The sequence below is a fragment of the Lichenostomus cassidix genome, chromosome 6 (assembly GCF_008360975.1).
Source record: "Lichenostomus cassidix isolate B80296 chromosome 6, HeHo_3.0, whole genome shotgun sequence".
In the NCBI taxonomy this organism is placed as follows: domain Eukaryota; kingdom Metazoa; phylum Chordata; class Aves; order Passeriformes; family Meliphagidae; genus Lichenostomus; species Lichenostomus cassidix.
In genome coordinates, this window is record NC_139487.1 from 18,682,898 (window position 1) to 18,696,440 (window position 13,543).

The 13,543-nt window shown below is 45.3% G+C and overlaps 1 protein-coding gene and 1 long non-coding RNA gene across 19 annotated transcripts in view; one reads left to right on the forward strand and one right to left on the reverse strand.

Moving 5' to 3' along the window:
- PAX2 (paired box 2) overlaps positions 1-13,543 on the forward strand; it is a 97,716-nt gene that overhangs the window by 63,462 nt on the left and 20,711 nt on the right. For all 16 annotated transcript variants that reach the window (XM_085065412.1, XM_085065414.1, XM_085065413.1 and 13 more), the window contains 2 exons: positions 7,305-7,480; positions 9,326-9,452. In XM_085065412.1, the coding sequence (XP_084921538.1) occupies positions 7,305-7,480; positions 9,326-9,452 (303 nt within the window). The remainder of the gene's footprint in view (positions 1-7,304; positions 7,481-9,325; positions 9,453-13,543) is intronic.
- LOC146435402 (uncharacterized) overlaps positions 1-13,543 on the reverse strand; it is a 188,927-nt gene that overhangs the window by 40,715 nt on the left and 134,669 nt on the right. The window lies entirely within an intron of this gene.

Genomic DNA, 13,543 nt, shown 5'->3' on the forward strand with positions numbered 1-13,543 from the left:
CATAGATTTACACTGACCAGAGGATCTGGCTCACCGTGTGAGAGTGCTGATTGCTACTCTGTCAACATAAACAAAGCCAGTGTACTGGATCCTGGAGGCAGCTACATTTCTGTCTAACAGTCAAGCCTAAGCACTAGTAAGAGATACTGGACCTAGGAAACTTCTACCTAGGCTAATACCCCTCACCTGCACACTCACACATGCTGTAGTACACATTGTATACACATCTGAGGCAGCTGCTTGCATCCTAACACCTGGAAAGACTTTTGCTGGCATTTTCACTGAGGCTGGATATGCTGATTATTACTATTCAACACACAGGCTTAGTTTCCCAGATGCTCTTGTCCAAATTTGCAATCATGCACTTATATACAGTAGTAAATACATATGATTTTCATATGCATAAACACACTTACTTCCTTAAATGCATTTTGCATGCTCCCATGATAATCCAGGACAGATCTGAGCACACACTTCATTACACATTTGCACACACAATTCATTACATTTACATTCTCATTGAGCACTGCCATTTTTGCTCATGTAAGCTCTGTATTAAAGCTGCACTGCCCATCCCTGATCCATCTAGAGTAGTCAGTCACACACAACCCCTGCATTAAAAGCACTGCTGTCAGGCACCAGCACACATCTCACTCTTCTTCAATCAGGCACACTCACTTGCCTGCATGAGCAGCCTTTCTTACTCACCAATTCCTCATCTGAGCTATACCCTCATTTCAAAACGTAAAATCCCTTTGTTTCTGTGCCTTTCTGCTCTGAGCCTGAGCATGTAAGTGTCAGTCTATGTGTTGCTGACACACTTAAATTACAGAGACACATGGACCTGCACAGTACTATCAATTAGCATATTGAAATTCAGGCTTGTGGATTTCCTTGAAGCAAATGGACACATGAATCGGAAAAACTGTGGAATTCATGAAGGCTGATGCACTTCCTTGAGGTGATAATCCTCCAGTATTCATCTTCCACTATCACCATATCTTCAGGTTACTGCACATAACCTGAACTTGTACTGTATCTTCTTTCACCATCACAGCGTAGATCCCTGATAACATTCCTTCTCTATGTATTACTGAACCTTGCCAGCCCCATCCATGTTCCATTATCTCTACTTTGCACTCACATTGGCCCCTTTCCATCTGAATTTGAGGTTCTTCTTTCTCCCCACTAGTTCAGTTATCACAATCAAAGCATTCAAAATTCTTGCAACACCAGTATATGCTGCTACATGGTGAAACACAGAACTGACCCATTAGAGATGACATCTTCTTTCACACTGCCTAGAAGACTGCAAAAATTCTCCTGGAAGGAAATGTAAACCAAAATTTATAGCCTTCCTTTTCCAAACCCTACTGAGTAGGGCAAGAAAGTTACATAGGTAAAAAGATCACCAGATTAGGGTTGCCAGTCCTTGCACTTGTCCTTACTAGGGGGAGTAGAGCATTAGTTTAATAATTATTGAGGATGCAAACAGTGTCTCCAGAAACATTGTGATAGCTAGACTGAATCAGCTTGTGTACACCAGAACATCAGTACCAGACACTCCTGGCAATCTGAAAATGTCTGATCCACTACCTCAGGACAAGGTCTTTGTCCTTGATCTCTCTCTTGGCTGGGGGTCTGGTCAGTTCAGACACAGATGCAGGAGGTCTACTGTTCCCAGCGGGAACCTGAGACCAGGGTTTGCAGCCCGGATCTGACAGTGCTGGGCTCCTTCGCAGACCCGCACTGAATGCAGCACAAGGGTCTGTGCAGGGCTGGCTGCCGTGAATGACAAGCACTGGCTATCGATCGCGTTCTGAACTCGGCCCAGCCGATAGAAGGTAATTAATGACTCCATTTGCCTCAGTACCGAGGAGAACAATTGAGTTTGAAACTGCAACAACTGGCAGTGTGGGGAAAGGCCCCCCGGGACAGCCAGGAAAGCTGCCTGACAGGCCCGGGCTGCATGGGGACACGGGAACACATCAGAGGGGGAAAAAGGAGCAGGGAAATGGGAAAAAAGGGAAAGAGCAGACTTAACACAAAAGTGTGACTTGGGAAAGGGCAGCACATGTAGCCAAGAATGCCCAGAGAGTGGGAGAGTGGCTCCTCTGAGTTAAGCGCCCCAGCAGGGATGGTGCAGGCATGCTGCAGAAGAGGACAGGGTTGCCTTGCTGGCGCAGGGGGATGGCATTGCAGCAGCCGGCTCAGCACCACTGCATCAGACAGTTGTACTTCCCTCAGAGCCTTTGACAATTAGATGGGTTCTGCTGTGTCACCTGGCTGGCAGCTCTCATGCCAGTCACATTCGCTTTTATTATGACTGTGATTTTTATTGGTAGAGCTGCGAGGCTCCAGCTGAGATCAGGGCCTCATGATGCTGCAGGCAGACACATCATGGAGATGGTAACAGCCCCTGCCCCAAAAGAGAGCAGTGTCTCCATGTTTGTGTAGCAGCTGCACAGCTTGTCATGACCTTCCTACATGTTTCTGTGCCACGAAAGTCTCCCTATGTCAGCAATACTTCTGAGTTATTTGTTGAGATGGTCCTGTCCCACCCTGAGCAAAAGTTCTGTCTGTCACTTGTAGCCAGAGAAATATCTGCATTATACTGCTTTCTGCTACTTGTATATTATGTTGTCTTTGTGGCTTCCAGACCTGGGAACGTGCCTTTGTTTTGGAATTATTTAATGAGCATATTCCCTGCATCAGATGTAGTTAAGGCTGTTCTTATATTCTCTGGCACAGCACTTCCTTGTTATCTGTCAGGATACTTCTGTGACACCCGTGGAGCATTTCTGTGTCTTGTGTCGAGGGTTTATGCTGAACATTCGCTGAGTGTACTCCCTCGGCTGCCCCTCGGGAGGAGAGATATTTCCAGTCACATGTGCAAAGCCTGATCACACTGACAGTAATGTGCTCTTTTGTGAGGGACACAGTGACTGAGGCCATGGTTCGCCTCTCAAGCTGTTTGTTAAGATCCTTATAATTTAAAGGAGATGTTTCCCTTGCCACTAAAAAGGCAACTGGGAAAGGTGATGGTGCTTCCTATTGGTACAGTTACCACAGTTACCTAGGTCACATCCCCAGACTCATCCTGCAACTGAAGCCTTGCTTTACCCCTTCCAACAGCACCCTTTCCAATATCTGCTTTCTTGACAAATCCCTGTCCTTTAAGCTTCTACTCCTAGCACTGTTCTTTATCAATTGAAATGACTGTTGCCTACCATAGTGCCATTCCTCATGGGATCTGCTAGTCTTTCCCAACTCAAATTTTTCCCATAAGCCCTCGCTTCACTAACACCCACAGCCCTTTGATGGATTCTGTCTCTTCCCCAAAGTCCTCTTGGGTCTTTTCTGCCACCTTTGCTCATACCCACATGGCTGTGAGCTCTCATACTTTGTGTATTACACTACTTGAGGCTTCTCCTGATAGTCCAGCTCAAAGTAATATGCTTAGATGAGAATTGCAACTTTGATCTAAAACCAGATATAAGTGTCTGACCCTGTAGTTTCAGGGAAAAAATGAGAACACATCCTCTATAGGTTTTGATACCAGAAAACAAACACAGTGGATTTTCAGTCATTTCGTTTTGAAGAAAATTACATGATCTGTGACTGTGAATGTCTCAATGTTAGCAACACAAGATACAAATCTGTCTTTCAGGAACACCTCTGTGAAACCTTCTCTGCTTCATAAGTAAAATCTATATGCACATTGTTCTGTGAAGTTTGGGATTCGTGTGCCCTACCATTATTAAGCCCAATACTATTGCAAGTTGTTTAGACAAGATCCACCTCAAGGTACCCTACAGACTTCTGTCAAAAGTTTCTTTGCTTTTGCAGATTTTAAAGCCTAGGCCAGGGCAGAGTGCTCCATCCTCCACCTTCCTCCCTCTCCCTTCCAGGAATTTCTACCTAAACTAAAGTGTTGTCTTTCTCCTAACAACTTTTCCACGCCTCCCTATCCATTTGCTTGATTTGATCATTCTTATTTCTTATTTGACCCCATTCTTTACCCTTCTCTTTCGTTCATCCTTTTCTTTCATTTCCCATAGACTATACAGATCCTCTGTCATCAGCTGGTCCTGAGTTTCCCAAATACACATACACGTTTATGTGTGCACATGCACATGCACACACACACTGACACAAATAAATAAATAAATAAATAGAAAGGTCAGTGAGCAGAGCAGCAATAACCCCTAAAACAGTACTATCAGAGGGACATGATTGATCAATTGAATTCCATAGCGGCTCAAAAATGTGGGATTAAGTAGTGTATTATACGCACAATGAGTTGAGGCATGATGTTCATTTCAAGTTCATTTCGCCAGCCCTCTGCCACCAGATCAGGCAATCAATAGGGGCAGCAGATATCATATATCACCTCTCTCCGTGCTAGGCAGAGAGCACCATAATCTCTCGCAAATTTAGAGTGACAGATTTGTCAAGAACTGAAGGGCCCCTGAATAAATGAAGGAAAAGAGACTCTTACAGCAACTCGGGAAAGCTGTGATTTCAGCTTCTTCACACAAAGGCTTGGCCTGTGCACATGCAGAAGACACACATGCACAGAGCTCTGAAGGCAGACAGATTGCAAATACATGTGTATGCATGCACAAATCTGTGTAACCACTCAGGGCAACTCACTAAGGGTAAAATCTGGTTTAATGACAATCAGTGAAAGTTTGACTGTACACCCGTCCACTCACACCAAACACCATGCAGAGTGTAGGGCAGCCATCCTTGAAAACCTGATATAGCCAAAACCAGCAGCCACACACAAATGCCTAGTCAGGCATATACTGTGATGCAGAATCTAAAGAATAATTATCTACTGCAAAAATACCCATGTGTGTTAGCATCATGGTGTGTACAATCATGCACACTGACTGACACATGGGGAAAAATCCTCAGAGGCAAACAGGTTCACAGGCTGCAGACAGGTTGAGGCTGATACAAAAACATTTTTTTTTTCTGAGTCTGGACCCAGAAGTTCTGTGCCAGCTTTCTGCAGGGAAGACCAAAGTTCTCCTAGTCCTCCTGAAAGCCACTCCCTGCAGTAACAGCCCAGTACATCTAAAACATGAAAACTGTACTGATCACACAGTGTGCAGTCCACCAAGCCTGATCTTTGCTTTGTTTTCTTAGTGAAATCTGTCATGAGCTCCAGATTTCAGGAACTTGATGACTTTCTCTTGTGCAAATAAGCCTGTGGAGAGGAGAAAACTCCAGGGATCAGTGCCAGTAAACAGCCTTGCTCTGGCTAGGGGTGGAAAAGAAAGAGAGAAGAGGCTGCTCAAGGGAAGGCTGCTGGCAGGGACAAATCAATATGTAATATTTTCTATGGTCTTGTGAGTGGTACTGTACTACGCTACTGTATATAATGTACTATTGATTATATCATATCGTATAATCACCTATAAACGGATATATCTCATAGCCAGAAGGCAGCAGGCTCAGTCATAACTCTGGGCCACCAGTTGGGCATTAACTGTGCCAGAAAAATACCATCTTGGCACTGTCCATGAGCTAAAAGAGGAAGCAGCAAAGTAGCATTGTTCTGGATACTGCACAGAGAATGTCACTCCAGGCTCCCGGGAGCATCATGTGTCCATAAGGACCTCACAATTGCATGGAGGAAGGAAAAGGTCTATACAGAACCCTCAACCAATTTCTTTACAGACAACAGGTTTCTGAGATTCACAGACTGGAAGCCACCAAGAAAGGTTTAAGTATGAGGCATATTAGTGAAAAAACAGGAAAATAATTGCAACACAAGAGGGAGAACCTGATCTTAGGTTAGTCAGGGTGACAAGGCAGTCAGACTTGTGTCTGATGAAGCACAGTAGGTAGGGATTCAGCATGGAGGGTATGGAGGTATATCAGTGTCAATGAGGCAGGGGATTATAACCAGGCACACAAAAGTTAGGCTGAGATGTGACAGCAGAAAGATACTCAGCACAGTTGGAGGAGATTATAATGAGCAGACTTGCCTCAGATGAGATGAGGGATTATGACAGAGAAAGATTCACTTCAGCTGGGACAGGAGGTTATAGCAGACAGACTCACCTTGGATGTGACAGATGCTAATAGCAGGAGACTCACTTGAGATAAAAAGGGGTTATAACAGAGAAAAATGCACCTCATTTGAGTTGGGGGATAAGAGGGGAAAAAAACTCAAACCAAACCCAAACCCAGACAAGTGATCAGATCAGATGGTTTATCACAGGAGAAAACTCACTTTGGATGGGGCAGGGCATTTATAACAGACTCACAGCAGGGGGGGATGCGTGGGCTGTAAGAGATGTGGCATGGCACAAGAGGAATAGAGACACCCTGGAATATGGCAGGAGGCACTGCTGTGAGATTGGATTGTGTCAGAGTGCTCTTGTGGGGACAGAAATGCACTTCTAGGGAAGCTTCTACCAGAAGGTGGCTATATTCCTAGTAAGAACAAAGGAATACCAGGAAGCTGATTCCTACTGAGCAGGACTAGGTTTTGTAATGCAATAATTCATTTTGGATACAAACAGAGACTGGCAGAGACAAAGATTCATTTCATTTTGGAGGGAGTTTTTTAACAGAGATATGGGTCATGATAAATCACAAGATACACATAGGTGACTGGAACAGAAACCAACATTTGTTGGATGGGACAGTTGCCCCACAGGGAGAGATTTGTCTCTGGTGAAACATGGAGTCAAAAACTGGATTTTCCTGTTATCTAAGGGGGATGAAAGACTCATCTAGGGTATGATCAGATGAGAAGGAAATTTTAACAGTGATAGCTGCTCATGGGACTGGGGAGCTACAACAGAGACTGGTTCCTCTCCAAGCTGTAAGAGAGCCTTTTTCCCATTGCAGGCTTCCTCAGTCCTCTCCAGTACAGCCCATCATCAGCACTCTTGTTTCTCTGTGAACTGCCTCTCCAGTAGTCTTCTAGCGATGCTAATCGCTGTGCTTTGCTCCCATTTTATGCTCAGCAGTGTAGATTTGGCAATTTTTAACATTGAAAATCAGCGGAACCGAAACTCATCTCTGAGCTAAGCACCATTCTCCACAGCCTCACTCATCCTGGGCAGGAATGTCCCACAGAACACACTGGAGCAGCCTGGTCACAAGAGGAGAGGGCTCCTCTTGGATCCCTGCAGCCTCCCCTTCCCTCAGGAGTGGCACAGCTACCTAGATGGAGGCAGAGAGCCTCACTCTTTCCCACTCTGTCCTTGTCCTGCATCCATTACCAGTCCAAGCCAGGGTGGTGCTAACTCCCTGTTTTCTCTGTCTGTGCCCTGCAGATGTATCCGAGGGCTCAGTTCCCAACGGAGATTCCCAGAGCAGCGTGGACAGTTTGCGGAAGCACCTTCGTGGCGACACTTTCACCCAGCAGCAGCTGGAAGCTTTAGATCGAGTTTTTGAGCGTCCTTCTTACCCTGACGTCTTTCAAACATCAGAGCACATCAAATCTGAGCAGGTGAGGGCCTGGCCTGGTAATGGGAACCCACAGGCACTGAGGACGATGTCAGGGAGATTCCCTAACCAAAATCCCTCTCCTACTCTCCACCCCTTATTCTGACCCTGACCTATTATTGCACATACCTTTTACAGTACTTTCTAGGTGTAACTGTATCACTGTACTGATGCTCCTATATAAACAACGTTTATATAGTTCCTCTCGTGAACTTGCAGTGTACATGCACACTGTGCTCTCCCTATGTCCGCATGACTGCTTTTCCCTCTGCACACACACCTGTCTGTATGCAAGCATGTTCTTGCCATGAACATGCCTGCACCACCATGAGTGTTCACTGGCACACAGCATTGTGCAGAAACTCCTGCACACTGAGATCACACTGGTGACCAGCGCACCGCAGGATTGCATTTTAATGTATCATTTTCTTTCATGGCCCAAAGCTGAGACTTGACTCCCATCCCCAACATAGTTTTCCACACTTCTGCAGCTCTGCCCACCTTTCCTTTACTCCCCCGCTCTCCTGGCCTTTTATCCCAAAAGCTGTTTGTCTTAATAAAATGAAAATCAAAAGTCTTTTTAAACCGCCCCAAGCCATAAACCAACAAAGGAAGAGAAGGAGAGGCTGGCTGTGGACTCCCTTCATCCCAGAGTCCCTGGGTTTATTACAATGAATAACCTTTATTTACTTTCATTAGACTATTAAGCACCAGCACAGTCATTTTTCCCCCTGAAACTCTGAGCAGGGCCCATAAAGCAAATCCAAAGCCTAATTGAGTTCATTTTAATTTCTCTCCGATCACAGCGAATTACTCTGGTGATAAATCAGGGGGCAGGCTCACCCCCAGTAGAAGGCCTAATTTGCAGCTAATTACAAAACTGATTTCTACAGGAAGATCAATACAAGAAGGAATTGGAAATGACTAGGCAGTCCTAGCCAAGCAGGGACAGGGGCGGGGAGGGGGCAGCGTGCGTGGAGCCTGCTGGAGGAGGGGGAGATGTGGGGAGGGGGTTGGGGAAGTGCATGGAAAAAAAACGGAGGAGAAAGAGCAGAAAATCAGTTTTAATTTAACGTAATATTAATCAGAGCAACTTTTCCTGCTGTTTTGTAGCCTTCCTGGTTTCTCCAGCTCCCGCGTCTGGTCTGGAGGCTGCCACAATAAAAAGGCAATTACCAGAGCCTTTCGGACAGGACACCCTTTCAGATTCAATGGCTCTCCCCCTCCCACCCTTCTGTTAGCCATGTGGCTCCCCCCTCCCCAATTTCATACCCCAATGCACAGAGTGACAGAGGCAAGGGATGAGGCTTCTTTGTTTTTAAAAAGCTAGGACAGAGGTAGCAGTGGAGGGGAGGCAGACGACACAGGCAGAGACCCTGGCGACAGTGGGCCAACACTGGCTGCTTCCTACAGCCTGCCTGTCCTAGTCATGTCATTGCAGTCCTATGCCCCAGCTGTCCTTGTCACCGGGCAAACACCTCCCACATCCACTCAGCCAAGAGAAAGGGATGTGGATTTCCCCTTTCTTTTCCCCTGGGCTGGCACAGACAGCTATCCCCATCCCCACAGTACTGAATGAAGGCTCAGCCATATCACAGATAACAGGCCAGATCCTTCACCCCTCTTCCCTTTCACAGCATCAAGCAGGGAGGTGGGATAGTTCATCCTAGGACAGCACCCCCCCCCTACCCCAACCCTCTTGTCACTTTATCTTCTCCATTTCCTCCTCCTCCTCCTTCTTCCATCTGTGCAGGGGTTTTCATCTCTCCTCTTCCTCCCCCCCATCTGTACACCCTTCCCTTTCTCCCATCGCATCAATAGCGAGCTGTCTTTCTCCTCTCTTCCCCAGGGTAATGAGTACTCCCTCCCAGCTCTGACCCCTGGTCTCGATGAAGTCAAATCAAGTCTATCCACCTCTGCTAACCCAGACCTGGGGACAAATGTGTCAGGACCCCAGACGTACCCTGTGGTGACCGGTAAGCTGCCTGACCAAACAGCAGAACCAAGCTTTTTATTTATTTCCCTCATCACCATTAGCTTCTGCTTTTTCTGCTAATGCAAGATACCCCTCTGTGGCAAACAAGGAAAGAGACAAAGACTGTGGAGAACATAAGGGCTCAAAAGAAGTTTGAAATTCAGTGTTGCCAGTTTTGGGTACACTTAGATGTGTCCAGGTGTGACTCAAAGACAGAAAAACCAGATGTGAATCGGGAACTCATGTGCCCAGATGGGGCTTAGGGTTAAATGTTGGTGGAGGACAGATATGTCCAAATATGCACTATGACTTTTTTCCTTTGTATCTGAGAACAACAGGGTCATGGCTTACCCATGATCTGCACTTGGGGTTTTTTTGAGAAATAATAGTTTAAGTTTTATTCAGCCCTGGCATTTGGAAGGGGCATTTGCAAATTAAATACTGAGGTCTGCTGAACTATGACTTCTAAACTCCCTCTTCCTTAAGCCTATGAGTCTCTAAAGGAAGCTGGCAAAAGAAATTTGTTCACAGCCTTTCCTCTTGTGTAGGCACATTAAACTCAGGTGTGTCCAGGAGAGTAGAAACTGTGAGCAAGCACATGACAGCAGACAAATCGGGATGCAGACAAATAGGAGGAAATCTCTGCGGCACATGTTTCACCGAAACTTCCTTTTTGCTGGTGGTACATGCAGAACCTGAGTGGCACAGGTTGTCCTGGGGCCCTGGGTCACTCCCACACTGTCCTGATACTGATGTTAGACTGCCTGTCCTATATGTGTCTGGAGCCATAAGGAAGTATTCTGGTGCCACAGCCCTTCTTCTCAAGGCTTTAGTTGCCAGTGGTGGCTGCTCACACAGCTACCATAGACACACCTCCTGGGTAACTGAAGTGGCTGCAAGGCTGAAGTGACTTGCCTCTGTTTGGTATATTCCCCTTTCTCTACAACTTTTGTAGCCCCTCTAGAAACCTCATTGCAAAAGGTGAGAAATAACTCAGGATAAAGAGGTCTAAGTCCTGTTAGCAGGGGGCTTTCATTGTCCCTTGACCAAAAAGTTGTCCTCTGATGGCACAGAATCAAGAGCACTGGAGTTTGTATCTCAACTTTTTCTTGCAGAATCCCCAGCTAACAGCCCTGATGTCAAAGCAGCTCACAGCTGAGGCAGGCAGTCATTGCTTGTTCAGCAAAGGCATATTGTTGCATGCAACTTCTGGCTACCAAGAACTTGGGGCCAGGCAGGATTAGTAACCATTAACTCTAACACAGGGGATATCCAGTGTGAGGTCTGCAAAATGTCATGAAGAACATGGGAGATGAACTACATTATTAAGGGAGTGTCTAGAAAACATGACATCCCCAGACCTTTTTCATGGCTCTTACAGCTTGATTCAGGCTGATTCAGGATGAATCAGGCTTGATTCAGATGCCTTGTAGTCATGCAGCTTCTTAGCCAACCAGAAAAAAAAAGGCTTAGCTGTGGCAAAGGTATTCTACTTTTCTTTATACTTGCATATGCAAGGCAAAACTCAGCTGGTGTTCATCTGCTGTTTAGCAGATCCACAACTCTTACAGGAAATATCTTCCTGTATTTGGGGGGCAAAGCCAGTTGGCATATCCCTACAGCTGAATGTACAGGTGACACATCTACAATCAAGAGTTTAAGATTCAAAGGGGCCATTAAATTAATTCTTTTTAATCCTTCTGCCTACGTGAAGATAGTGCATTCCAGCCTGTTAATGTAAGAGCAGGCTTCCTGAAGGTTGAGGACACTACACAATCCTTGGACATGACTCTCACGAGGGCAGAGCAGGTGACAGATTTGGCCTCACATAAGAGACTATAGGCTGAGGCAAAACATTTTCTTCGTGTCACCCCCACCCTGCGCCATCCCTACTCTATTCCCTGCCACACTCCCAGCTCAGCTTGAGAACATCCCCATCTGATCCATCTGGATCCAAGAGTGAGAAAAGTTCATTTCAGACCCAGCTTGACATTCCCAGGTGGCAACTTAGCACTAACATCTCAATCTGTATGCAACATTTCAATCACTGCAGAGTAACAAAAGCAGAACTATTAGCACTGGGAGCTGTTCACTGGTGGTAATGATGGAGAAACTCAGAAACTGGAAATGAAAAGGGGAAGAAAAAGCCCCTCAACACTCTGAAAGGCATCAGGGGAAGAGGGGTGGAGAATTTTTCCTCTACATTTAGGCCAGGATCCAATGTTTGGATTAATGGTGCCATTACCCAAGAAAGGACTTCAGATAATGCTCATTCTTAAAATGTTTTTGCTGGCAATTAAATGGTTGCAGATATTGATCTTCATTGATCTGATGTTCTCAATTTGCATAATCTATTAAAGATGAATGATTCATGATATGTTTGCTATGGGGCTGGGCAGTGCTTTAAGAGGGACCAGAGAGGTGAGGAGCTCAGTGCTGCCTCCTGATCTACCCCAGCTAGGAAATTATGGAAGTGGCATGCAAATTTCTTTGGTATCACCCAGATCCTGTTCCCAGGAAGGGAGACTGGAGTAGTAGTGAGTATTGAATTGCTGGCTGCATCTTTTGCTGCTTTGGTGGCATCCTTGAAATGCTTCTTTACTCTTGTCCCAAGGCAGTCCGTGAATCCAGGTGATACCTGAAGCAAATATGAAACAAATCTATCCATTCAGGGTACAAACTCTGTGCACAGTCACTTCACAATGTAAGATTTAGAGCTTCAATCTACAAGCAAGTCTCCCCAGCTTAGTCTTCCCAGACAGAAAAAAGTATCACTAGGTCTTTTCAAACCAAAGCTGTATGGCATCAGATTTTTGTCCTTTCGGAAGACTTAAGAGAAAATTGTTCTGTCTGGCTCATGACCAGCTGTTCTCAGCAAGCTCTTTCATATCACACAGTTCTGAGAATATACCCCTCCAAAAGCCATCAAAACCTCAACAATCTACCTAAGATCTTGAAAGGCAGTGAGATAGTTAAGGAATGGTGTTGCTGAAGTCCCTTTATCTGTCTGGGGGCTTCTTGGAACTAAAGAGCTGGAAATGCTGCAAAACAGGCAGCCATGTCTTCAATGTGCCAGAAGGCCTTCCCCAAAGTCCTAGACATCTATTCAAAGACACAGTTTAGCACCACAGTTACATGCAGCCCAGCCTTGCCTACTAATGCCAATATAAAACACTCTCTTAAAGACAATTATTCTACTAACACATCTTAGATGGCCCATTTAGTACTCACATCTCCTAAAGAAAGTAAACAAACCCATTTTTTTACTATGGAGCACACAGGTCACCATTATTTCTCCCTATTAAGTATGTGAAAGGAATTTCCATGAATGAGTTGACACTTAGTACACTAGGCTAGGTTGACACTAGGTTGACAACTGGACACTAGGCTAGGAAACACATTCTGCTGTCCTTCATATGGAACAGACAATGCAGAAATTTTCAACTTCCTTGTGAAGATTCAGAGAGAAAAAGCTTTTAAAAGTTGCTTGAGAACACCACCTCGCCTCTTTCTGCACATGCAGACCAGCAGGCCAGCTACATCTTGCCTTGATGTTACATGGCTCTCATAGCTGGATTGGTGTAGATCCCTGTCAGTTTCTTGGACAGCATCTTTGGACACCAATCAGAATTCCTAGAAGCAAACTTGCAAAGCAAAGCTTGAACATACCATGATAAGGCAAGTACATGCAGTTGGGCACTGTTACAAGAATTCTGTTCAGAGTTTTTCTACTTCAATTATTTCTATTGAAGGCAGACAGTCAAAGCAGATGAGTATAAATCTGTACAGGGTTAGGTGAACACAGAAAGCCTCAACAACTTTCTTTTATTCACTCATTTCCATAGATCTTTGAGTTTGGAAGGTACTCAATAGCTAGGTACATACTCAACAGCCAAGAGGTGAGTGGAGAAGAGCCTCAAGACTTTGGCACTAGCAATAGGAGTACTTTAAAAGCACAAGGGTGTTCACAGAAGCCTTGAATCAAGAAGAGAACAAAGGTTAAGATCCATCTTTAAACACCACCAGAAGTCACAGCTGTGGGAATAGTCATGCAAAGAAATGAGGTGTCTTCACACCAGGTTCGGAGTTCTG